Source organism: Choloepus didactylus, chromosome 10, assembly GCF_015220235.1.
Source record: "Choloepus didactylus isolate mChoDid1 chromosome 10, mChoDid1.pri, whole genome shotgun sequence".
Classification (NCBI taxonomy): Eukaryota; Metazoa; Chordata; class Mammalia; order Pilosa; family Megalonychidae; genus Choloepus; species Choloepus didactylus.
In genome coordinates, this window is record NC_051316.1 from 112,642,767 (window position 1) to 112,670,383 (window position 27,617).

General features: G+C 39.3%; 1 protein-coding gene across 1 annotated transcript in view; it reads left to right on the plus strand.

Annotated features, from left to right (window-relative positions):
- Nucleotides 1–14,520: 14,520 nt before the first annotated feature.
- The window catches only part of SVEP1 (sushi, von Willebrand factor type A, EGF and pentraxin domain containing 1), a 195,409-nt gene continuing 182,312 nt past the window's right edge, over nucleotides 14,521–27,617 (plus strand). The window contains 1 exon segment of the mRNA XM_037797566.1: nucleotides 14,521–15,298. Coding sequence (XP_037653494.1) covers nucleotides 14,768–15,298 — 531 coding nt within the window. The 5' untranslated portion in view covers nucleotides 14,521–14,767.

Below are 27,617 nucleotides of genomic sequence, written 5' to 3' on the forward strand. Positions count from 1 at the left end.
GGCTCTCTTACCTTTTTACTGTCCCACCAGAGCTCCAGAACTTCAGATAGGGGACTCCTTTTTGTGAATCTTTGTCCCATCTGGGTCACCAAATTGATACCTATCAAAAATGCTGGGTTCTTTGCCTAATGCACTCAAGTGACCAATTCCTGAGACACTGAGGTTTCAAAGAGAGAAAGAGTTTATTGCTAGGTGAAAAGCAGGAGGTCAGACTGCCTATCAGCCTAAATTACTGCAGTAATTCTGATAGTTTTATAGTATCAAAAATTGGGCAAGTTTTAGGATAATGAGCACAATGGCTCAAGATGACAAGGTTAGAGATGATCTAATTATTAAACATGTACAGGCTGATTACATGCTTAGTCACAGAATGTATGTTAGAAAATGGCAGCCTTAATATGATGATGGGCATGATTTTTAGTGTTATAATGATGTATAGGTCATTATCATTAGTTAAAGATTAAGCTACTGTGCATGTCATGTTGGCCCATTTTGGTTAGATTTAGCTGCTTCTATTAACATAGATTTGGAATTTGGGTGGGTTCATTCTAGGATGACTCAAGACCCTTCGGTAATCAACATTAGGGGCTTTCTTTAGTGATCATAAGACTATAAAATTGAAAAACAGGGTAAGAGATTATAAGTGAAGGTCAGTCACAAGGTTTTTACAATCACAAGATAAAGGCTATATCGCTATACAATCATCATCAGTGCAGCTGGGTTACAGTTCAGAGATTTCAGGTATTTCCCTCAGTCTATTCTAATATACCAGAAAGTAAAATGAAATATCTATATAATGATTCAGTAATCATAATCATTGTTAAATCCTGACTTCTCTGGATTTCAATAGTTTTAAATTTATTGAGACTTGTTTTGTGACCAAAGATACGTTCTATCCTAGAGAATGATCCATATACACTAAAGAAGGTCAGAAGCTAATAAAACCATGCAAATCTTAGCAAAAAACTCCTTTCACCATCTTTGCCTATTGGCTTTGTGTTAACTAGTGCTCTCTGTCATAGTTCAGCTCTCTGAACAGGCAGGTCAGCCCAAGGAGAGTGCAAAGTGCAAGTTCCTCCCTGTCTTTTCTGGGCCTGTGTCTTTGTCCTGGGGCTTGCGCTTACTGGTGGCCTTAGGAATTTGAATTCTCGCTCTACTCTGGAGGAAACAAATCTCCCTCTCCCAAGTCTTCCACTGGAGGACTTGAAGCAGGTAAGCCTTTTCCACAGGCCCTCTGCCTCAGTTGTTTCTTACAGGTCTTTCTTTGTCTCAACCTGATTTTGCCTGGAGGGCAAATTCTAGGAGGCATGCAGGATAAGGAGCTTCCCAAGTCAGAACTTTCCCAGTGGGAACAAGGCCTGGGACCCTCAAAGGGAGCACCATCCAGCTCCAAACTGTCCCGTGGAGGGGATGAGGGAGGAGCCAGGAGCTTCCACAGCAACGTAAAGCTGTGCTCTTTTGATCTGGCCCCTGCCCAGCCAATGCAGCCCTTCAATTGTCCCCTGTAGCTCTGAGGAAGACACTGTCTTTGTCTCCTCTGCTGCCTTTGTCTGGAGCAGGTTGAAACCATAGCGGTCCTCAGTCCCCAGGCCCCCAGCAATCCGAAATAGCTAACCAAAAGCAGTGATCAGTGATTGGCCCTTGGCCTCCTACCCACCCCCTACTCCCATCTTAGGGAAGTGGAATTTTATGTCCCTCTCTGACACCAGCAAGCTGTGCCATTGCTGCCTGCCATGAGAATAGGTGACGGGCACCAGTAACTGGTGGGCCGAAAAAGCAGTTTACTAGTATTTACTGTAATTTCCCAGCTCTCCTTCCAGCTCCTCCCTGGATGCTGTACAGGAATTTTGAAATATCTGATTCAGACAGTTCCTGGCTATTTAATAGTTTTTCTGGTGGAGGGACTGATACCTGGAGCTTCCTCCCCCACCATCTTCCCACAATTCTGAGGAACAGAAAACATTTGTTAAAACTTTGAAATTAAGTAGTGACGTGTATGATACTGATCAAAAGTGGTGGGTTCTCTGCCCAATGTGCTCAAATGACAAATTCCTTAGACACTGGTGTTTCAAAGAGAGAAAGAGTTTATTGGTAGGCACAAAACAGGAGATCAGACTGCCTATTGGCCCAAAAATCTGCCTCCCCAAACTGCAGTAATTCTGATAGTTTTATAGTACCATAAATTGGGCAGGTTTTAAAATAATGAGCACAATGGCTCAAGACGACAAGGTTAGACATGATCTAATGATGGAGCATGTGCAGGTTGATTATATGCTTAGTCACAGAATGTATGTAAGAAAATGGCAGCCTTAATATGATGATGGATGTTATTTTTAGTATGGGTCACTTATAGGGTAAAGCCTAAGCTACTGTGCATGTCAAGTTGGCCCATTTTGGTTAGGTCCAGCTTTGGTTATCAAGATAGCTTTGGAATTGGGGTGGGTTAGTTCTGGACTGACTTAAGGTCTTTCATTAATAAATTTTAAACGCTGTCTTTTGAGGATCACTAAGATCCTCAAACTCTAAAGTTGAGAAACAGGATAAGTGGGTACAAGTGAGGGTCAGTCAGAAGGTTTTTATGATCACAAGGGCACAAGACAAAGGCTGTGCAATCATTTGCAGAGATCAAGGCAGTTGGATTACAGTTCAGAGATTTTAGGTTTTTCCCTCTGTCTACTCTAATATACCAGAAAGTAAAGAAGGAATATCTATATAATGATTCAGTAATTATAATCATCTCCTAAATCCAAACTTGTTGGTTACACATATATGACATTACTTTAATTTTTCACTCCTTTCTTGAGAATCTTTTACAGTGAATTTTATGCAACTACTTGCCCTTTTCAATTTCATCAAGTTTTCAGCACTCTTACTCTATTAACTTCTCCAGAATTGTTATGCATTATTTTCAATGGTTGGATTGGATAAAAGAGATTTTACCTTCTTTAGTAGAATGAAAAAAATTTTCTCCGATTTCAATAGCTGAAACAAAATTTCCTAGTTGGAAAATGTATTATAAATCTATATGCACACATACATATACATAATATGTGTAGAGAAGTGTATGTATACACAATCTTAAATATTCTGGCATTCAGATAATACATTTGCTAGCTAAATACACTCCCTTACCACTGGTGGGGTATTAGAAAGGTGGGGTTGGGGAGGCATTCAATGTTTCCCACCCCCCTCTACTTCATGAAAGCAAGAGTTCTTTATATGACTCAGGACAAAATAGAATTCTTAGAGGACAACTTTGGTCGGTCCAAAGGCAATGGGTCTCAACTCTGACTGAATGTTAGAATAACCTAGGGAACTTAAAAACTAAACAAAACCATACACCCCTGAGATTCTTACTTAATTTGTTCATGTTGATGTCTGAGTATTGGCATTTTTTTAAGAACATTTCAGGCGCATCTCATGTGCCACCTAAGTAGAGAACCTGTGTTCTAGGGGCTTGGAGGACCAAGGTGTGGTTTGAACAACTCACTCTAACCCTTCCTATGTGTGGGGCAGGACTCCCTTTCCTCTGGCACTCATTTTGCTGATCCATCTCCAGCACCTCTCTCAAAAGCACATGAGCACACGGAAGAAATCATACTGCTGTACACTGAGCCCCCGAGGACATAGGCTTGGAAAGTGCTGCCAGCCAAGAAATCCCCCACATTCCAGCTGCAATGCAGAGCCATGTAGAAAAGATCAGGAGAAGATGAAGAGATTGTGAGAAATGCAAGATCACAAAATTACTTATTTGCCTTTCATGTAAGGCAAAACCCTCACACCACTGAATTTTATGTAAAGCAAAGCCCTCCAGAGTCTAGGAGGGAATTTAAAGGAGAAATGAGGCTTTAAAATGTTCAGGAGTGTCCTAAAATATAGAAGGGGACCTCAAAAAACCTGAAAACGGGAGGTGCTACTACTGTTAATTTCCTTTGAAGAAGACAAAATGTTTTAAATGCCAGAATCTTCCTGAGGGAGATGGTCAGCACTGATGATAAATTTTGTCCCCCAAGATGTGGGAAACTTGATGTTACAAGTAAATCTGTAACTGTTGGTGGATGCTGGGCTATGGGCATGGATTGGCTGGCATCCTGCCCAAACTGAAGGGATAAAGATGTTCTTTTTCTCACCCCTCTGGGTTTAGTTTATTCTGTCTTTTCTTTTATCTGGATCTCTAGATAATATTAAGCCTTTGTTTTGGTGTTGGGCTAGAAAAAGTGCAATGCAGGGCAGTAGTGGTCACCTTTATTTCTGGGATTTTTCTGTGTTTTATCAGTGTTTTCAGCACAGATATATACTGTGATGACCCTTTGGGCCTTACATAGACTACAGCGGGCTCTGTGCGAGGGCCATGAATCTCTGTTTCACACCTTGATTCTTCTAATAGACACAGAAGTAATAAGGTTGGAAAAAGCTCTCCACTGAATTCCCAAATTGGCTTCATTCTTATACTTTCTTGACACCACCCCAAATAACGGAGTCTCTAAAGGAAGGGGAACAAATGAAGTAAAATAATGAAAGAATTTTTTAAACCCAACAATATGACTTAAATTTGCGAGGGTTCTTCAGCTCCCATTTTCTTCCAAAAGAGCACTGCAGATTGGTCACCCCAAAAGAAGAAGAGGGGAAAACAGAACATGAGAAAGCAAATGAGCCACAGGGAACCTCCTCTGTGTTTAGCCAGACAAACCTACTTACTCTGAAAGTGTGTGTAGGCAAGGGACGGGAGTGGTGGTGAATACCAATTTTACCAATATGGCATAATTCATAAGGATGGACATTTAAAGGATAATTTCATTTCTCACTGGATGGATTTCCTATTAGTACTCAAAGTTAAAGAAGCCTAACCTTGGGAAGATCACACATTTCACAAGGTAGAATACATAAGCCTTGAAGTGTCATGCATTCATAGAAGAATTCAAGGTAAATGCATCAAATGAAACAAAAGGCTAATTTCATGTTGTTAAAATGGATCTTTATTTGCAGTGGATATATAATTCTCATAAATGTTTATGCATTGAAAATAAAATATCTCTAAAAGTATAAATCAAGCCCATTAGAAATACAAATATAAGTGCAAGTATATATATATTTAAAAACATAGCACATTTTAACACTTCACTCTTGAACAGATGGACTAGATTATAGTGAACAAGAATATAGAACATTTGTATAATGTATTTAATAAAGTCGGTTTAGAAGATAGGAGAATTTATGTCTTAAAACCAAAAGTGCTTATTTTTATCTAAATTTAATGGTATGTTTACTGTATATCATATATTAAATCACAAGAAAATTTCAATGAGAACAGATGATATATAGGCCTATTCTATGACCTCAATAAATTAATTTAAAATAGGTTAATAAAACATGCAAACATGTGGAAGTTAAAATAATAATATAAAAATTTAAAAAAGCAAGTTACGCACTTGACTATTTCCCGGGTCAAAGAGGAAAATAAAACTTCAATTCTGGGTCATCTAGAAAATAATAATGACAATACTACACATGAGATTTAGCTAAAACTATACTCAGTGGAAAATTATATATGTAAAAACTGTATTTAAAAAAACAAGAAATGAGCAAAGGATTAAAGCCAAGGAGCTACAAAAGGAATTGATTGGGATAAAAGCATAACTTAATATATCAGAAAACAAAGAGTTCAAGCATTGGTTCTCTGAAAGGCATAATAAAATATATAAAATGTTCACAAGAGTAATCAAGAAGAATAAAGTAAAATCACCAATATCGATCATTGGAATAAAGCTAAATAACACCATAGGGGTGGAAGAAATTAAAATAATAGAGTGAATGCTACTTAAATATTTATACTGATAAATTTTAAAATCTAAATGTAAATTAAGACAATTTCCTAAGAAAATATAAATTAATAAAATTTTCTTAAGAAGAAGTATAAAACCAAATGGATGGATAACATTTGAAGTGTAATGGAGAAAAAACAAATTGTTATTCAAAATATAAAGCAGTGGTTCCAGTTCTGAGTAAGATGGAGTAAATACATTCCACCCTGTCTCTCCCACTGAATGCAGCTGGAAAGCCTGTACAGAAAGCACAGAACAGCTATTTGAGTAATCTAAAAGTTAAATAGAAGCAGGTGGTTTGGGGAAGAAAACCAGAATTCAAAATACCACTGAATCAGCAGTGAGTTTGCCATTTGTTTTCCCATGGCCCGTATACAACACAGCCTGAAACCTAAAAGTAGTCATTGATGTGGACAGAGAGCTCCATAAGAAGCATTCGAGTTCTGGCTCAGAGGGTAGGAAGAGAGAATGGGGAAATTCCTCTTTGTTTGTTTTCTCCTCAATCTGTTCTCTCAATTCCAACCACCAGGAAACCCTGCAGTGGCAGTGATGCCAGAGGTTGCAATGTAACAGAAATCTGCAGGAGTCAAAATTTCGAGGAAGAAGAAACTTCCTCTCAGATCCACAGAACTGTAAATCCAAGAGCGCAGGGTAAAACCCTCCTATTGTGTTCTCTCTCCTTGTTAATTAACTGGAAATTAATGGGGAGATCGTGGGGAGAAAAGCACTTGGGAACACCTGTGCTCACTTCTCAGCTGCACATACATGGATCTGATCCTAAGCAGTATATCAGGACTTTGAGAACAACTGAACTGACTGCCCCTGGAGGGGTGCACACACAAGAAAAAACTTAGCAGCCTTGGAAAAACTTTGGAATCTGAACTGACATTGGAACTGCAGCTCAAGAGGGCTGGTTGGATCTTGCGACATGAACCTCACCAGAATAACTGCCTGGTAGAACAACAATATCAATACTTGCTATGTGATTTAAACAAGACCCAGAGTCTCCTAAAGTAATATTGAGAATATTCAGGATACAATTCAAACTTACCATACTAAAAAAAGTCACAACTTGCATGGGAGAAGACAGTTCCAAGGTGACACAGATGTTGGAATTATATCACATATCTATGTTGTTGAGCTGTTATGTAAATGCTCAACAAGCAATCATGAGAATTCTTGATTTGTCTTGAAATAAAAGATAGAAATAGAAGATACAAAGTTTCATCCAAGAAATAGAAGATATAAAAAGAATCAAATGAAAATTTCTGAACTGAAAAATACAAGAACTGGAATTTAAAACTCCCTGTAGGGGCTCAATAGCAGATTGGAGATGACAGAAAAGGGAAGTACTATCACTCTAGAGTTCTATATCTGGCAAAAACATCCTTAAGGAATGAAAGTGAAATTAACCCATTGAAAATTTCATCTGAAATTTTCATTTCAGATTTTAATTTAATTTCAGAATTTAATTTCATCTAAAAGATGAAAGAAAATTAGGAGGATTTGTTGCTAACAGACCTCTAAGAATGTTCTTCAAAAAGAAGGAAAATGATACCAGAGGAAAACAAGAACATGACTAATGAAGGAAGAGAAAGATGTTCGAAATTGTTAGTCATTTGGGAAACACAAATTAAAACCATGATGAGATACCACTACGTATCTATTAGAATAGTTGAATGGTTAAGCACATATGTTGACAATACTGAGTGCTAAAGAGGATGCAGAGCAACTAGAACTCTATTGCATTGCTGTTGGAAATGAGAAATTGTGCAGTCTGTCTAGAAAACATTTTGGCAGTTTCATATAATGTTAACCATATTCTTATCATATGACGTAGTAATCTCCCATTCCTGGGTATTTACTCTAGAGAAATGAAAACATTTTCACACACACACACACACACACACACACACACACACACGCACGCACGCATAAAACCTGTACATACACCTGCATGAATCTCAAAAGCATTATACTGAATGTAAAAAGCTGGTCTTCAAAAGTTATATGCTGTATGATCCTATTTTTATGAATTCTCAAAAAGACAAAACTACAGTGATGGAGAACAGATTAGTGGTTGCCAGGGGCTGGAGTTGGGTGAGGGAGGGTATAACTGTAAAAACTATGAAAACTGTAGCATACCTTGTTTTTTGGGGTTGATGGGATTGTTATATATCCTAATTGTGGTGGTAGTTAATGAATCTATATATGTGTTAGAATTCATGGAATGGTACAAAAGTAAATTGTATTCTAAGATAATTTTAAAAATAAAATTAATAGAAATAAAATTTGTAGAGTAGATATAACTGTTTCCCCAATAGGGGTGGGGGTGGCATAGCTTATGTCAGTAAGAAAAGAAAATAAATATCTTCATAGTTCACACACTGGTGGGAGAAGCAAAAGAGATAAAGCCAAGAAGATATGCTTTTTTAAAACTTTTATCATCATCATCATTATCATCATTATTTGTGTTTGACAGAGCAGCCTCTAGCATAGTGGTTGAGATCACAAGTGAAGTTTTATTCAAGCCTTGGCCTTAGACATAATGCTGGAAACATAGTTGTCTTAATTTGCCAAAGCTTCTATCACAAATATCATAAACTGGTTTGGCTTAAACAGCAACCATTTATTGTTTCACCATTTCAGAAACTAAAAGTCAAAAATCAAGGCATTCGATTGTTATTTGGATTTGTGTTCATGGTGCTGAGATCTCCTGGATAAGAACACCTGCTTTCACAAAGACAGTGTCTGTTTAGAGACCAAATGAAAGGAAAATGAAATAAACAGTACCTGTGACAGGACAGCCCACTCTGTATTTCAGCCACCCAACCACTAGGCAAAGGGAATGATGTGGTGTGACTGTGGAAAGCACATGGCTTAGGACCATTTTTCTTTGAAGTAGTGTGTCTGAAGAGTTGCATTTCGCCATGTATATCAACTAGTAATGCCTGCATTTGATGCGCTAGGAGAAGGGCATCAGGAGTGTTTCCAACCAGCTGGCAAGCCACCCCCATTACACCAGAGAGGGGAGGGACTGTTTGATGATAATTTCCAAAACCAGAATGGTGGATGTGGTTGGAGGCAGGGGGAGGACTGTATGCTGGCCGAATCTGAACTTGACAAACCTTGATTACTTCCTCTGGGGACTGTTAAAGGCTCAGATTTGTTCAGTGGAAATCAGAGAACAAATTATCTGAGGCAGAGTATCATAGATACAAATGTAGGAATTGATGCGAACGATGTGGTCACCTTACATAGTTCCGTTTTCTCACCTATAACAATGGCATGATCATCATATTTACTTCAGAGAGTATCTGGCATGATTAAGTGACATAACTCATAAAAATTATGTATTTAATAATCATTAGCTTATTTTAAAATTTTTGTATCTGCATCAATGTTAAACCAGACTTACAGCAGTTATTTATATTTATTGCTTTTTGTTTTCAATTGCAGGGCTTTTCCACCATGAACTCCATCTTCAGGAAATTTTACTTGAAGGAACATACAGGATGGCATATTTTCCCAGCCTTTGTATGTGGGTGAATGCCTTTGATAAATTTACAGCTGAAAGATATTCTTATAAAATCTAGTCACAAGGTGGCATCTTCTTCCTATCACTGTGACTCACTTGCAGTGTTACAGATTTAGGAACAAAACTCTCCCCAGGATGCATGGAAACCAAAATTTTTCTTGCCTCTGCCCCCATTTACTGGGTTTGATTCTTGACATCTGAGGATGATCTTTGCCAGAGCCACTCTCTGCTCTTTCTCTCAGTCCCTCATCCATTGTTCCCCAAACACAAATGCTTCCTATCTTTTTACAGTATCTGCGGTACTGTAGAAAGATGGGTGCAGTGAAGTGAGGGGTGAAGGTGGGTGTCCCTCAGAGCAGGTCCCAATGGATAGACAGGGATTGGGGTCCGGTTCCTGGTTGGTCAAACTGTAGAACTCTGAATCAGGGTGCAGGTCTTAAGAAAATTATAATCTATGCCTCCGAACTCCCACCAACACAGAAGTCTTTATTTCATGAGATGAAGTCAAGGTAGGTTTTTCTCAATTCAGCTCCATGTTGTCATTTTGGAACCTTAGGTTGCTTCTCAAGCTTAGTTTTTAGTATAGTGAGTTTTTATCATTTTCTTTGTCTATTATAGTGTTATAGACTGGGACTTCTCAACCTCAGCACTATTGACATTTAGGGTCCAATATCCTTTGTTGTGGGGGGTTGTCCTGTGCCTTGTAGTACATTTATCCCGTACCACCCCCCATGGTCGTGACTACCAAAAATGTCTCCAGACATTGCCAGATATCCCCTGGGAGGGAAGAGGGGCACAAAATCCACCCCAGTGGAGAACCACTGCTTTGGACTAGAGAGTATAATAGACCAGAGAGCAGCAAGAATGGAGCAGCCTCTTCATAGCATTCAGACTGGACTTCTCTGACATTCTTCTGCTCTCTTTCTATAAGGACAATGAACACAGGCCTGACGTTTCAGTCCACAATGCAGAGAATGTTGGTCTCATGCTCTCACCCTGATGGCATGCGTCAAAATCATCCAGGGAGTTTGAAAAATACCTAATCTCCAAATATCATTACTCTCATCACTCCTTTGAAAATAAAGCATTTATTATGACAGTGATCAGATCACGTTATAGTGAGCATGAAGAGGTACATGTATTACTATGTCACAAATTTAGTTTTACAAAAATATTTTGATAACTGTATTTTATGTAATCGGATGTTTTATTTTTTTGTTTTTGTTTTTGTTTTGTTTTTGCCAACAGAGTCAAAGATTCCAAGACAGTCTGGAGTGAAAAATGTAGAGAAGTATTTAATCTAATCCCCACAGCTGCTCAATTACAAACTCATGCTAGAATCAGACACTGCTACATAATTCACCAAGGCTATTCATAAATATAGCAGGAGTTAAGTAAACTTGACTGTCCCAGACTAAAGATCAGAAAGTCCTTGTGGAAAAGAATTTATAACTCTTTCCTGTAGGAATCTTCTAAATATTAGGACAGGCTAAGAGTCCCAGAGACTTTTCTCAATTTTGATTTTTGAACTCAACTGTCTTTCCATTGTCATGTGACTCAATATGGCAATTATTTGTACTGTTCACCAATTATGTCTAGCTTGTTGCTTCCTTGGCACATGGTAGGATTGTACTTTCCTACTCCCTTTGGGGTTAGACATGGCCATGTGATTTTCCTTGACCAATGAAATGATGCAGAAGTATATGTGTCATCTTCGGGAGAAACTTAAGTGCTAGTGTGCAATTTGCCATGTACCCTTTTCCCTGCCCAAGCATCCATGGAAGCACTGGTTTAGAGGGTAGTCTCCATGGCTATGGATTTGAGTATATTTGTTGGGATTAAGTTTAGGAGAATGTGACAGAAAAACTCAAAATAAAAGGGGTAGACAGGCAATCTGGGATGAGTATGGTGGCTCTGCTCCAAGAAGTCTGTGGGAACCCAGGCTCCTTTCAGCTCATTGCTCAGACATCCCTAGAATGTGAACATTATTCTCATGATCCAAGATGACTGCTAGAGTTCTGCCTCCATATTCATGTTCCAGGCAGAAAGTTGGAATAGGGGTTGAAACAAAGAAAACCAGTGAAAGCAGCTGTCTCTTAAAGACATTGTCTGGAAACTGCCACACAAAACTGTACTGATATAACATTGTCCATATTAGGTTTTTTGACTGGGAAGAGAAGAGATCAAAGCTCAACTGGAGAACGTTTTATTGTAGCCCTGTGCAGGCGAGCTGAAGACTAAGAGAGGCAACGGCCCCGAACAAAGGTGGGAGTACAGTTTTATAGCTTTTTGGGAAGGGGATTGGGGGAATAATTGTTGGTGGAGAAGACAGAGAAGTCAGAGGATTGGTTGCTAAGGGTAGGATAAGGGGTTGACATCAGGGTAGTTGACGTCAGGGAGTCAGGGGTGTTCAGGGTAAGACAAGGAGTTGACGCCAGGAGGTTATTACATTATGGAGAACTTTTGCTTTTTGTCCTTGCTCAGATTGTTACGTTAGCTAAGAGTGGGTTTTATGTAAATAGTCATGTCTGTTGTGGGCAAGCTTCTAAGAGTGTGTTGTGTATGTGTTGGGGGTGGGGAGTTTTGCCTAACAGTCCAGAACCTAGTTATTTACATGGCCACATCTGGCTGCACCGGTGGCTGGGAAATGTAGGCTTTATTCTAAGCACTTTTGTGTCCAGGTACAACTCAGGGATAACTATTAGTATTTAAGAAGATTACAGATCTGAGGATTAAGTGACTGGGAGTCTCTGCCACAGTGAGCATGTCACCCAAATTAGGCCAATTAAAATGGCCTATTCCTCCAACCACAGTGATGGTTAAGGGATGGACACATGAGCCAAGCCAACTCCGGTGGAATCCTTCCTATGGTTTTTGTAGTTGTTGAAGATGAGGGTGATGATATTTTTAACTTGAGCTTGTGAAGAAGAATCTTTCTCAGATCATAAATCCAAAGGCAGAGACTGAATCTAACATGCCAAGAGAAGCAGAAGGGAATGGAAAATTGAAGACACAAGGTATATCTTGACTTCCTTTTCCAAACCTTTTGAGACCAGTTCTGTTCCTGCCCTTTCCCGGGTTTAGTTACTTGAGCCAAGAAATCCTTTTTTGTTTAAATGAGAGGTTGAGTGACTATCCCTTGCAACCAGAGTCCTGAGGCAATGGCCTACCTCCCTGGATCTTTGTGGGAAAAACACAAGGTAGTGCACATCGGAGTTGCCATGGTACCCGGCAACTGAAATGTTACCTCTTAAGGACCTGAAACGTTAGCTCTTAACGATATGTTTTAAATATTATGGAGTAGATGAAATTTGGCAAAACTTTCTTAAGTTTGAGCTCAAATGAGGTCTTGCTCATTCCCCAGGAGGAATTAGACTATTTTCTTCTTTGCTTGCCCATTCTTGCAACCGTCCTATTGCTTTGCAATTGTTTGCAAAGCTATCTTCTCTTTTGATTTCTTTTGAATTTCTAGAGGATTGGAACTGAATCTTATCTTTAAATTCTCAGTACCTAATATACTTCCTGGCACATAGATTCTCAATAAATACTTGTAGAAAAATAAAGGATTTGGAAAGAATTCAAGACTAAAAGAGGCAATAATAGTATCCAGCCTTTATTGAGCATGTGCTATGCTTTAGGCACTGTCTTAAAAACTCTTCTTTTTTAACAACTTAATCTTCATGATAACTCTATTAATGCTATTATTATTACTCCATGAGCAAACTGAAGTGAATGTCATACAACTAGTAAATGGGAGAGCAAAGATTTCATTCCAGGCAAACTGACTCCAGAGCCCTAACATTTTATCTAACATACTATGCCTCTCGATTAAGGAATTCCATTAAATACAGATGGAGTCAAATCATCAGATATTAGAAACAGAGGAAATTTTGAGTTCATTGAATTCCATCATGAAATAAACATAGAAAGTGAAGCCAAGGCTTGCAAGTGACTTGGTTCAGGTGGTTTATGTAACTGGAACACAAGACTCCTAGAATCTTTTAACCACAGGATCCTGCTCATGCAAAGTGTGCTCCTTCTTTGCACTTGCACCACCCCTTTGGAAAAACCATTCTGAGGTGGCAACTTGTGTTTCCAAGTAACCATATGTCAAGTGCCTTTCAAAGCCAGGGAAACAGACCTCTATGCACCTCGCCTGTTGAAACAGACTACAAGCACATGAAACGGGACAGAGGAAAGGGGACCCCCTACCCATTCTTCAGATTTCAGCACAAACTTGACATCCACAGAGAAAACTTCCCTGACCTCCCCAAGGTCCAGTCTCTGTACCATGAGCTCTCCTGCATAGCATATAGCAAGGTCAGATGTAATTATAGATTTAGGGTGAATATTTGGTTAATGGTCACCTCACTGATTACCTTGTCTGTTCCTTATGGACAGAGTCCTTGCCAATTTTTATTCCTTCTTATGTTCCTGGTGCCTGGCGTAGATCTTGGCACATAATAGGGGCTGAAAACATTTAGTTAAATGAATGAATGAACAAATGGATGGACACATAGATGTATGGATGAGGCACCATGACTAGTCATCCCTACGTGTGGGTAGAAGCAGCCCCTAGATGGTGTGATCTGAGGGGTCCTCACGAGTCTGCACACTCACACACAGCTCACACACCACTGATCAGAAATCCTTACCAGTCAAGTCAAATAAACATCTATTTGGTGAGGGGTTGGGGCACCGAAGTGGGGAAAAGAGACACAAACGGTGAGCAAGCAATTTTAAAAGGATGCTTTCCACTCCCTGGCCAGCCCGTGTGTGTTTTCATCTACAAAGTGTTTCCAATTACTGTGGCACTCTCGGTATCTGGATTCATCTCCAGTGAATTCCTCTGCAGCCCCTGCCAGACATATGGGATCAATCAGGGCTTCGGCCCTGGTGCGCTAGCTGAGGGAATGTTGACAGCCTGACAGACGCGGGGCTGTGGTGTCATGGAATCTCCTAGTCTTTGGCTGGATCCCGGGAGGAGAAAGAGAGGGGGAGGAGGAGATAGAGGCAGAGATAGAGAGAGGGGACAGGAGAGGGGAGAGGGAGAGACACAGAGAGGAGGGAGAGAGGGAAAGGAGGGAAGCGGGAGATTTTTCTTGACTGCCCCCTTTCCTTCAAACATTTTATAGGCTTCAGGGAGAGAGAGGAGGAGGAGAGAGGGAAGGCAAAAAAGACAAGAGCCAGAGGGGTAGAGAGAGCGCGCCGTTCCCTCCGGAGTTGCCCAGCTGCTGGAGGAGTCTGGATTGTGTCCCCAGTGTCAGATGAAAGGGCTCTGAGGCTCGCGGCCGCTGCCCCGGGACCCGCGCCGCGCACGCCCCTCCGCGAGCCGCCCGCCCGGCGTCTCTCCAGGCCGGGGCCGCTGCCTGCGCGCGCTCCGGGCGGCCGCTCCGTCAGCAGCGCGATGTGGCCGCGCCTGGCCTTTTGTTGCTGGGGTCTGGCGCTCGTTTCGGGCTGGACGACCTTTCAGCAGATGGCCCCGTCGCGCAATTTCAGCTTCCGCCTCTTCCCCGAGGCCGCAGCCGGGGACCCGGGGCGGCTGCCCGAGCCGACCGCGCCGAGCGAGGACGCCCGGGAGAGCAAAGTGGAGCGGCTGGGCCAGACGTTCCGGCGGCGCGTGCGGCGGCTGCGGGAGCTCAGCGAGCGCCTGGAGCTCGTCTTCCTGGTGGACGAGTCGTCCAGCGTGGGCCGAGCCAACTTCCTCAGCGAGCTCAAGTTTGTCCGCAAGCTGCTGTCCGACTTCCCCGTGGTGCCCACGGCCACGCGCGTGGCCATCGTGACCTTCTCGTCCAAGAACAACGTGGTGCCGCGCGTCGATTACATCTCCTCCAGCCGCGCGCACCAGCACAAGTGCGCGCTGCTCAGCAGCGAGATCCCGGCCATCACCTACCGCGGTGGAGGCACCTACACCAAGGGCGCGTTCCAACAAGCCGCGGTAAGGCGCCCGCCCCTTCGGGTCCCTTTCCACGCACCTCTGCCTGCCCCTCTCTGGCCAAGGGTTCAATGTCCCCTTCCGCAAAATCTGTCATACCTTTCCTCCTATTTGTTGCGGGGGTCCCGTAGGATAATGGATTTTCAACGCCCAAAGAGATGTCAGGCTCCATAAAGTGGGATCCTTTGAGGACCCTGTTAGGATCGGGTCCTTAAGACGCTCCCCACATTCATGCTTGTAGGAATGAACCGTGTCCAAGCTGGAACAGGTGAGTATGTTTTATGAAGTGTCTCTAAAGGTAGGATGTAGAGTGACCTGAATATTTCCCCCAGTTCTTTTTTTTACCTTATTCTATGCTTTCAATAGAAGGTGCAGATTCTTTTAAAACTACTTTTACTCTGAGTTCTGTATAAGGTTGTTCGCATCTGGAAGAGAGTCAGTTTTAGATGATGGACTTTCACAAAATTTAACTCTTTTTCTCATTACTAAGTACTTACATATTCACTTGAAGAATATGTGGACCGTGTAGAGCCGTCTGACACACAGCAGGAAGCCAATAAATATTTGTGGCATGAATGGAAAAAGAACCTTTAATCCTATCACCCTTTAAAAGCCATTGTTTACATGTTGTTGGACATTTATCCAGTATGCAATTGGTACACACTTTTAACCAAATTGGCATCTTGCGGTTTTGTAGCCTGCATTTTTCATTTTTATATGCATGATTGGAACGTTCTGCATTAGCTGCATACTGTTGCATTGCATGCAAGTGCTATAATATATTTTACCAATTATCTCTTATTGAGCATTTAGGTTCTTTAATAACTCAGTTATAGTGAACACAAATATTTGTGGAGCCCAGTAATTACTTCTTTAGGAAGAATTTCTGTTGAAGTTCCTGAATTAAAGGATATGAGCATTTGTAAACTTCTTGATACATATTGCTCAATTCTCCCTTACAGTGTTGCATATAAATTTAAATTTCTACCAGCAGAATATCAGAGTTGTGGGTTTGCCACTTGCTCACCAATGCTATGTTATGCATTATTATTTTTAATATCTTTGCCAATTTGATACATGAATAGAGGTAGCTTTTTAATGATTTCAATTTTGGGATTTTTATAGAGGATGAACATTTTCTGATACACTTACTGGGCATTTGTATGTTTTCCTTTGATAATTGCTTGGTCATAATTTTTGCCCAGTTTGTAATTAGGGTACGTGTTTGTTTTTCTTAATGATTTGTAAAAGCCCTTTTATAGCAAAGATGGTTTATCATATAGGCTGCATATGCTTTTCTAGTTCACTGCCTGTCTTTTGCTATTGTTTATAACAGTGTTTATAGATGTATGAACTTAATTTTTAATCTATCGAAATTTGTCCTTAAGAGTCTGCATTTGCTTATATGCTTATCATGGCCTTCTTATTTCCCAATTTGGATAAAAAGTTTTCCTTTTAAATCAGGGATTTATTTTGGTGTACGGTATGATGAAGACATCTAACTTTGTTTTTTTAACCATTAATCAGTTGCCCCAGCACCATTTGCTTAAAAGCCACCCATCCATTTCCAATTTAATTGAACATCATTTTTATCATATACTAAATGTTTATGGCTATTTGATTGCCTCAGCATTCTTTTACAATCTGCTATCTATCTATTATTTTAAGCTTTGCCAAAATGATTTAAGTATTGTAACTTTGCAATATATTTTAATATCTGGTACTGAAAATCATTTGTACCTGGATTCTTGTTGAAGTCTCTTTGATTCCCTTTTCCTTTTCTCTTTGTATATATTTTATTTTACCAGTAATGAATGTTTATAGTAGAAAATAAAATAATCAGAAAAATATTCTTCCTGTAACTATATCTTAACATGTGGGGACATGTCCTTCTTGACTTTATGCAGTTGTCTAGGTAATGGGAATGTTTTTATACCTGTATATATATCATGCATAAATGTTTACCATAAAAAGGATCACAGTGTACATTCCCTTCTGCAAACTAACTTTCTATTCCACCATATTTTGCAGTCTTCTTTCCATGATAGGAAATACATTTCTACTTCATCATTTTTTTTTCACTGTGACACAGCATCCCACTGTAAAATGAGCCTTTATTTTATCATGCAAGCATCTGTTATTCAATATTTAGGCTGTTATAAACAACAAACTGTGTGGCTAAATCTTTGCCCATATTTCTAATCATGTCCTTATTAAAAAATTCTTGAAAGTGGCATTGTTGGATCAAAAAGTATGCATATTTTTTAAGGACTTTGAAACCAAGTTGCCAAGGTCCCTGTAGAAAATTGGTCCCACTTTGCACTCCCACGTGAAGTGCCGGGGTTCCTGCTGCTTACTCAACACAGGCTGGTATCACTTGAACATTGCCCCCCAGCTTTGTATGTGGAAATGGAGTCCCACTTTAAGCTGCATTTTTCGTAATGAGGCTGAATATTTCCCATATTTTATTGGCCATAGATAGCTCTTCTTTTTTGAATACCCCTTAAAATATTTGGGGATTATGATTCATTTTTTATTTGGGGTCATTCTTTTGCTTATTGATCTGCAGATGCTCTAAAATCTTAATGACAGTAACTGTCTGATGCCAGGTAATTGGCAAATATTCTTTCTCAGTTTTTCACTTGCCTTTTAATCTTGTTCATTGTGAGAGCATCAGTCATCAACCTTTGAATCAATTATTCTTTTCATTTCTGCTTTTCACTTTTGCTTATGAAGTTACAAGGCTTTTGCCTTAAGAGATTAAACAACTAATTAAAGATTCTCTCCTCTCTGTTTATTGAAGCAGTGGCACCTGGGTTCAATTTTGCAGCTCCAGCTGCCTGCTGGGCATGGCCTTCACTCCAGGTTGTCATGGGATCCCCTTGGCCGTCCTTATTCCTGATGCCACTGCCCACTCCATCAGAGAAGACTCTCGCTGCATCAGAGAAAACTTGCCATATGTCAGCTCTCTGTTTGGTTTGGCCAGGTTTGCCCAAAGCCTGGCATACTATTGATCCAAAAGAGTGAAATGGGTAATGAGTCGAATACACACTGTTCGCCTCAAGACCTGCTCTTGTCTTCAGCTTTCCTTTTCCAAATACTGCATCCTGCCTTGGAAAGTAGAATTGCCAACAAGGTTCCCCGTGTCTTTGTTCATTCTGGATCCATTTGTACTCTAGTGTGCAGAGATTTCTCAAAAGTTTGCATTAACAGAATCTCCCCTTGACTTTGTTTTTGTTTCTCATTTGTGTTGGGTGTTGGGAAGATGCAGGAGAAAGTCAGTTGGACTCAGTCCCTGTCTAACTTAGAAACTTACATGCTTTATTGTAATCTTTCCAAGTTTCTCATGAGCATTCTTAAATATAATTAAAATATAATGTTTAGAGAAAACTAATAGAAGACGACCAAGGTTTAGAAATGGCATTAATGGAGGTTTGGATATAAATTTTTGCATAGAAATCAACCACGCATTTATCATCACTAAATTTGTTTGAAAGTGGTAAACTGTGTAGTGTGGGTGTTGATACAAAACTTATGCAACTCATCAAGGAAGTGAGACAGTTCATTGGATTCCCGTGTCTGTGCAGAGTGTTAATATTTCAACTGATTGTGATCTGGAATTTATGTGAAATTGAGAATCATGGGGAAATTAATACTTTCCTAGAAAAATCAGTCTAAATCTTTTCCATCTGAAACTAAATCCCTTGCACATATCTACACAGACACAAACTCAGGCAAACAGATACACAAATGCATCAACACATACACAGATACACACAAGCTCACAAGCACACAATCTACTCATCCAATTCAGATGGCTTACTTCTATGAAAAATTTGAGATGTAGACATTCCTTTACCAATGCACAATCTGCTATTATCTTTCAGCACATATGATTGACTAAACAAAAGGTATAACAGTATTGCTTCATTTTTGTAATTTGGTGGTGGAATTATACAACTTGGTGGGGAAGTATATGTATAGACACTCACTGTTATCACACATTATTGGGTTGGACAGTATTGCAGTGTAGACATTTTCTCTTCAGACAACACCTCCTATCACTCATCAAAGACTGCAAAGAATAAAACAGTGAATTCTGTGGTTAGTGCCAATCCTTCCAGAGACACACTCAATAACATGGGGAAAAGGTTTAGCACCTTGAACTTAATTTCATAAAAACCATTTACAAAATTAACAGAAAGCTCTTCAGGTTTTCCTTTCCAGGGAAGGATAGTTTCATAACAACCTCTTTCTTCTTGGTTTTTCTCCCCTCTGTGTATTTCTGAATTGCCTTTCCTAAGCTGCACATTTTGAATTGGCCCTGCTGTGAATGCAAGGCTCTCTGTCTCCTAAGCATTTCATGTCAAAATAAAGATCTGAGCCCCTCATTCCCATTTCGCTCTCACTAAATATATGTTAAACAAACAAAGCATGAAGCTTCCTTTGAAAAAAATGTTCTGCTTTCCTCATTATTCCAGAGGTCCAGAAATATGATCCTCTGGTGGGGATTGTGCTGTCTTGCCAAAACTCTGAGCTTTAGATGGCCATTAAGAGTGGGACTGGATAGGCAGAAGCTCTTCCTAGCTCCAAGGAAAGAAGTGTCATAAGTTCTGTGTCCATACTGGTACACTCGCACACCTTCCCTCCAGAGTATTTTCTCAGTCTCAGTGGAAGAAACTGTCAGCTTTACTTGTTCTAATAAGACAAGAAGATATGTGAGATGCCACTAGATTAAAACCCTAATGAATAAAATTAGGACCAGTTTGGGATTTTTTCACACAATAGTCTCATATAACCTTTGTGCATTTCTCAGAGATCTTTCTGATGGCCCAGGTGCTAAAGGAATAAGAAAAATTTGGGTTCTCCTTTCCTTTGGGAAAGGATGAGGGGACTCAGATATCCTGCAGTGGATGCAATTGTTCCAAACTCAGAGCATTACTTTGATGTCAAGAATTTCTCACTGTTGCAAAAATGAAGATTCTTTTTTGATGCTGAACAGGTATTTTCCAAAGGTACCTCTGGAAGTGTTCTTGCTTTCTTGCTTCTGAATGTTTTAAACAATTCTCATAATGCCATTAGTCTTCTATAAGAATCTCTTTTGTAATTCCATCAGAACTTTGGCAGTGTAAATGCAATGAATGAATGAATGAATGATTAATGAATGAATGAATCCTCAGTGCATAAAATAGATCCAGACCTCACATGAATTTGGTGTGCCAAAAGCAATGCTAAAATTCGTAATTTGGAGAGAGAGAGCAGCTAATTCTCAAATGTTGAATTCAAATTTCTTAATCCCACATTTGCAAATATTTTATTTATTAGTCTTTTCCCAGAATATAGTACACTCTGGTACAAAATAAGAATATACACGTATTGCTATTATTAAAAACACTATCATTTTTGGCTGCTGATATTATATTATATTTGGTTCCAATGCATCATGACAGTGCTTGGTCAAAGTCCGTGAATGCTTAGAGACAGAGAGAAAACAGACTCGGTTCTGTCCTATTCCATGCTGTGGTTAAAGGATAGGAAAATTCCCCCCCAAGTGTCCTAGTGAAACAAAAGAGGGGATTTCTTTTAAGAGAGGCCATGAACTAGACTTATTACATGTATTCATTCTTGGCTAGATATACCTTTAATTTGTAAAATGCTTTGTAATTTACAAATGACCTTCCTGTTATTATTTTTGTCTTCATTTTACAGAAAAGGCAACAAATACTAGAAGAAGTTAGGTAACTAAGTACTAATCACAAAGCTAAATAAATGCCAAAGATAGTGTTGAATCTAGTTTTCTGACTTATCGTCTGTTCTTTCTCCCCCTTTTCCCCTCCACTCCCCACTCATGATTTACTGTGTTACCCCTGTGTGTTGACTTGTGTCAAAAGCCAGCGATCCCATTCTTAGGTATATGCAAAAGAATTGAAAGAAAACAGGGACTCAGAAAGATACTTGTATACCAATGCTCATAGCAATTTTATTCACAATAGTCAAAAGATGGAAACAACCCAAGTGTCCATCAACAGATGAATGGATAAACATGTACAGTATATACATATACAATACAATGAAATATTTTCAGTTGTATAAAAGGAATGATGTTCTGATACATACTACAACATGGATGAAACTTGAAAACATCATGTTGAGTGAAATAAGCCAGACACAAAAGGAAACGTATTGTGTAATCTCACTTACATGAGGTGTTTAGAATAATCAAACTCGTAGAGACAGAAAGTAGATTACAGGTTACCAGGGGCTGGGGGTTCAGGGAGAATAGGGAGTTATTGCTTAATTGCTGCAGAGTTTCTGTTTGAGGTAATGAAAATGTTTGAGTGATGGATGTTGGTGATGGTAATACAATATCGTTAATGTAATTGATACCATTGAATTGTACATTGAAAGTGGTTAAAATTGGAAATTTATATAGTTGCTTATGTTACTATAATAAAATGTTAAAAAAAAAAAAAACCATAGAGAAATAGAGAAGTCCATTTCAAGGGCCGCAAAAATGATACATAAGATATAAAGCCAAACTAACCCAGAGGACACAAACCAGGATTTGGGGCTATGTTCAACGTATGGGTTTATTTCAGTTGGCTCTCAATCTATTTTTTAAAAATTGATCATACATTTTAAAAAACAGGAGATAGTGTGGTTTACTCTTGAAAAATCAGAATATATGGCAATTCTGGGTGTGCATTCTCTCAGTTTATCAGAGTTCCCTCTTGGCACGTGTTGGAATTTCATCTGGTTGTTATTCCATAGTCTGCCATTGACCAGTCATTGGAATTGCCTGGAGTGGTATAGCCCCTTTTAGTTTGTCTTCTGAGCTTCTTTTTAAAATCTTGTCAATTAGTTGGGAATAAGTGTGGCTAGATGTAACAGAAAAAAAGTAAAGTACCACTGATTTAATCAGGATAAACATTTATTTGTCTCTCATATAAATTAAGTCTTGAGAAACCACCTCGGGCTAATATGGCAGCTCTGTGATGTCATCAGGGCTCTGTAGTCCCACCTTTCAGCTCTCTGCTAAATCGCCTTAAGGTTGCCTCCGGGTCTAAGAGGGCTGTTGGAAATCCTACCATCAGGAGGTCAGGAAGGAGGAAAGGGTGAAGACAGTCACATTTTCTTTAGGGAGACTGTGGAAATCCACACAGTACTTTCATGTTAGTCTCATTGAGGGGAAACTTGGTCTCATGCTCTCCCTTAGTTTTACAGAGCTTTGGTGCTGAGAAGGAAGGAGAGGATGGATGCTGAGAGGGTAAAAGCAGTCTTTGCTATATCATTATGTCAGGAAGAGCCTGTGTCTAGAGGGAAATGACCGGAAATCCTACGTCACCATTTCTTTTTCAGGTGGCACAGGCCTGGCCCAGCTCAAGACAGAAGAGTCAGACCTTGCCTAATTAAAAAATGTCTTCATCCTTGTGCTAGATTATACACGTTTTGATAAAAACTCTCAAATTTCCCAATAAGTCCATTTAAATTTTGGCAATAGAAACTTCTTATGTTAGTTTCCCAGAAGCTAGAAATTTCTAAATAATATGACATTCACTCACAAATAACAGATTAAAGTGAGGGGGGTGGGGAAAATGATGTGAAAACCATCTACTGCAAAATGAAGTTAACATTTTCTTGTTGCTTAATAAAACATGAATTAGCATTTCTCAGGAAACGTGGTTCTTACTTGGCTTTTCTAGAATGAGCTGTCAGGTGAAGAGACTGCTACATTAAAAAGGAATTTCCTGTTATGTATTGTCTCTGCCTTTCTGATAGATGTTTAAGACTACTTTCTAAATCTCCCCAGGCCATATGAAGGATGGATTTCTGGCTTAGAGTCTGCTTGTATACAGTACCCTGCTCTGGTTTGGAGGCCAAATGTGGATAGGAAAACCTTTCTGAGTCATTGTAGAACATGAATACTGTTATAGTGCTTCACCTGAAATGAATGGAAGTGGTCAGAAAATGAAATCCATAAAACATTAGTAGTGCATTCTCTTTTCAATGGTCATAAAGATTTTTAAAGTATTAATCTTCTTTTTATCTGCCTTTCTCATGGGGGTCATACAAGAAGTCAATGCTTTATATGTGTAAACAGTTAAGCAATAAAGATGTATTTTTTTCAAATTCAGAACATCTATTTCTTTTATAGCTTCAGTAAATGTATAGAGTATAAACTTGAAGATAGATTCTAATTACTATATATGTTGAAATTGTGATAGTTACCTTGTTTCATATGAATAGATAAAATTCAAAGTTAAGGAAAAAATAAGTTCCTACAAGATTAACAGAAACATTTTAAAGAAAGTTCTTGGCAGAACTTATTATATGATTGAATTGTTTACTAAGTAAACAGTACTAAAGTGGGCATTTTTACAGTTGTTATTTGCTGCCAGAGTATATAAAATATATTTGATGTACATGAGTCTGATGCATTGTTTTCTTAATTTCTGCTGAAACACTCGTAATAGCCTTAACTGTTAAATGCCTATTCTATTCTGGTTAAAGGATATACTGTTCACTAGTGCAAATGTAATTTTTTTTAATTGCAAGGATGGTATTTCAAATGTATATATGTTAAGTGGTTAGAATATACACACTTCTGTTTTTCTCAGATATGAACCCTTTCAAATTTTCACTATTTCTACTATAAACTTATGTGCATCAGTATTTATCATTATTTCCTTATGTCTGTCAGAGAAAGGGTCCCTTCCCTTGGCCAAGGTGGAACTTCCACCCAGTATTTCCCCTTCTTTCAATTATCTTCAAGATCTTCCTCTTAACAGATTCTTTTCTCTTAACATAGAGAATTCTCAGTGCAAGTCTATATGTTTTTTAATTGACAGCATGTTTCCAGAGCAATATGGTAAATAGCCAATATGTTTTCAAAGCCTTAAGAGTATACATAAATCTTTAAGTAATTACAAATCAAGGAATTTCAGATAATAAAATAATCCGAGATAGACACAAAAATCTCTATAAGGGGATTGTCATCCCAGCAGTACTTGGAATTGAAAAAAGTTGTAGGTAATATGGCTGTGATTTGGTAGGGCCCAATACATTATACCTTTCCTCACCTCTGCAGAGTACCAAGTGAATTGAATTATAATGCAACAGAGAAGGCAGATGGAGAATCAAACCTTCCCTTATCTCCTGACAGTGGAGAATGTGGCTGAGGTACACAGATTCTAATACTGAATTCCTGTGTTAGGTGCTGGCATCCCCAGGAACTGGCAGAGCTGGGCAAACTGCAGGCCACCAACGTGAGAGCCTCCCTCTGTGAAACTTAGGGGCACTCCCTGTGGGCAGCCAAAGGGCAAAGAGAAAGCAAAAGAAAGAGGCTGAGCGGGTGTAGTGGGACTAGGGAGGTGACTCTGATGTGTGATGCTACACATGGAAGCTGCAGGCAGCAACCACAAAGTTCCAGCAACTCACAAAGAGTTTAATGAAATAATGACATAGCCATACTGAAATGTATTGTAGTCAATAAAATTATATTTTTAAAGACCATTTAATGTCATAATAATGACATAGTAAATTGCCCAAATATATTAAGTGAAGAGCAAATCAGTATAAAAAATTGATGGTGTATACCCTCAGTATAAATAAAATAGTTCCAATTTCATAAAATATGTGCATTCATAGAAAAACAGACTGCCAAGAAAATTTCCAAAATATTATTAGTTGTCTACAGGTGGTTTATTCATTTTTGAAAATATATACATTTATTCTACATTTAAAACATTAGTAATAAAGAACATTTATTACTTTCTAGGAAGTTAAATTTTGTGGTCTACCTGGGCAAAGGTGATTGCAGACATGCTTTTAGGGCATCTGGAGGCAGAGCCTGCTTTGATTGGTTTCAAGTGTAAAATTCCTTCTAAGCCTCAGCTTTTGTCTTAAATATTCATGAGTACTTGGCATTCTATTTCACAATACTGTTGTGCTTTAAAAAATAAAGTAAGGCTTTAGCTCATTATCAGGAAATCGAAGTGAAACAATCCCAATTGTTTTCTGTTGAATGGCAAAATTGAGACCATCAGACTCTGAAAATTGTGCCGGGTTGAAAAGTACTGATCCTGTGGCCTTCTTTCTAACTCCAGAAGCTCCTTTGCCCTCTCCTAGCATCACACGGGAGTTGGAGAGTCCAAACTCATGTGAAAATCTGCATACAGGCGACAGCAGTTGTTTCACTGAGGGGAGACGCAAATGGTTGGCCAAGGAGCGATGTGGGCACAGGGTGTGGAGGCTGCAGATGGTGGAAACAGCTGCCTCCATCACCTGGCTAAGAAGTCAGGAAAACATGGCTCTCCTTTGACTTAGGCCACATGGATGCAGCACTGACCCATGGCTCTGTCATTCTCTTTTGCTCTCACTGGTAATGCATGCAAAAAAACAAAACAAAACAAAACAAAACAAACAAAAAAAAAATCCACATTTTCAGGGAAGAAAGATGTTTTTTTAAACACTCTAATTTTATCACCACAATTAATTCTCCTTCTCTAGCTCTCCAGCTTCCTTTTTATTGTGATTTCTGTCCTATGCAGTAAAAGGCATTCTGTTTACCTGCTGTTGTCGATGGAGAAAGTCCAGACATTTGAGTTGGTTGTTTGGCAATGTATTTTGATAGGGGCATCTTTTCCAACTTGGCTTGCTTATTTTTGACCTGCATGAATTTGTCATTTTATCAACATGAATTTGTCAATTTTAGTCCTATTTTATGGGCCTTACCTTTCCAGATGAATTTGAAATTAACTTTGAAAGAAATTGATTCAGTCTTTATTTTCTTGTTTGTATTTTTCTCAGAACTGTTTCTAGTCAAGATTTCTCTCTTTTTAGTCATGTTTTCCATTAAAATATGCATGCTTGGCTTTTAAATGTTGCTCTAAAACTGATGATTTCAGGCAGTTATTGTTTGAATTTCTAGAAGTAAAGATACCAAAGTTTAGGCTATTTGTATCTAATTAATAGTAAAATCTGTATTTTAAATAAGCAGGTGCAACAGGATGTTCTTTAGAACTTTCTCTGTTGTCCCAGATTTGACACCACGGCCCATGGCTCAAACTAAAGAGCACTGAATATTTTAAAGACAGCCATTACTACTTGAGAATGATACAATTCCCCAGAGTTCATACTGTGCAGCAGGGGCCCTATGAAATCAATTACTGGACCCTAATCTAGGCAGAGACCAGGGAACCAAGAGAGAGAGAAAGAGAGAGAGAGAAATGGAGCTGGAATTGGGATCTTTGGAGTCCGATGACAGCAGTGTTCATACTGAATGGTAAATCTCTTCTCTTCATGTGGTGCTTTCCCCTTCCAGAAGTCAAGTGGAGAGGAGACTTCTAGATGCAGTTGAAACTTTACTTGGGCCAAAGCCTTAATTTTCCATGGTGCCTCTTTAATGAGAAAGAAGCAAGCTAGAGACATGGCCAGTGTCTTAGTTTAGGTTCTGCAGAAGCAGAACCTGAGATGAAGATTCTGGTGCAAATAGTTTATTTGGATAGGAGAGTGGGTTGTGAGATAAGGAAAGGAAGGCAGCCAACAGCAGCAACAGAAAAGGTAATTGGTGCTTAATTTCACTAGGAACACTGGAAGCCAGTGTAGAATTCAAGTCTTGGAATTATTAAAACTGAAGGGTGAGGGATCTGGGATATTTTAAGACCAACTCCCATGAGTCACTGTTGATTGTAGCCCTGAGAGGGCACTACTTCTCTCTCCTCTGCCTCCCATGCAAGTGGGCAGAATGGTCTCCATGCACAAAATAATGTCCTCAGGCAAGAAGATATGGATGCTGGTCATTAGAAATTGGGGATATGGGCATCAGTGGTGTCTGCTACATTCAGGCAGAAAGGGGAGCTATGACAAACAGCCTGCGCTACCAGCATTTGCCAAAGCAAGGATGTATGACTTTTCCGTGGGTGAAGGAAAACCATGGGAAATAGACTTGCATCAGTTTTTGCCCACTAAGCAAGACAACCCCAGCAGTAATAAGTTCTTTGGTGTGTTACTGCAAGTGGGATCTGAGAAAAGTATGGAGAGTTATCCAAATAATTTGCACATGAGCCAGCACTTGGTAGTCCAGACACACAGAAAACATCAGTGGCTACAGAGCGTTGCTGAGAGAAGTAGCAAAAACCTACCCAACACACTAGGTCTTAAAGAAGAGAGTGGTTCTGCTGCAGAAAATAGGCCACAATCTCCATGCAAAGGAATCTTTGAGCAGGGGAATTACATGGTTCAGTTTACATTTTCTGAAGATCATTCTGGTTGCTATTTGAAGAATGAATGGATTGGAGGTGAGCATGAGTGAAAGTAGGAA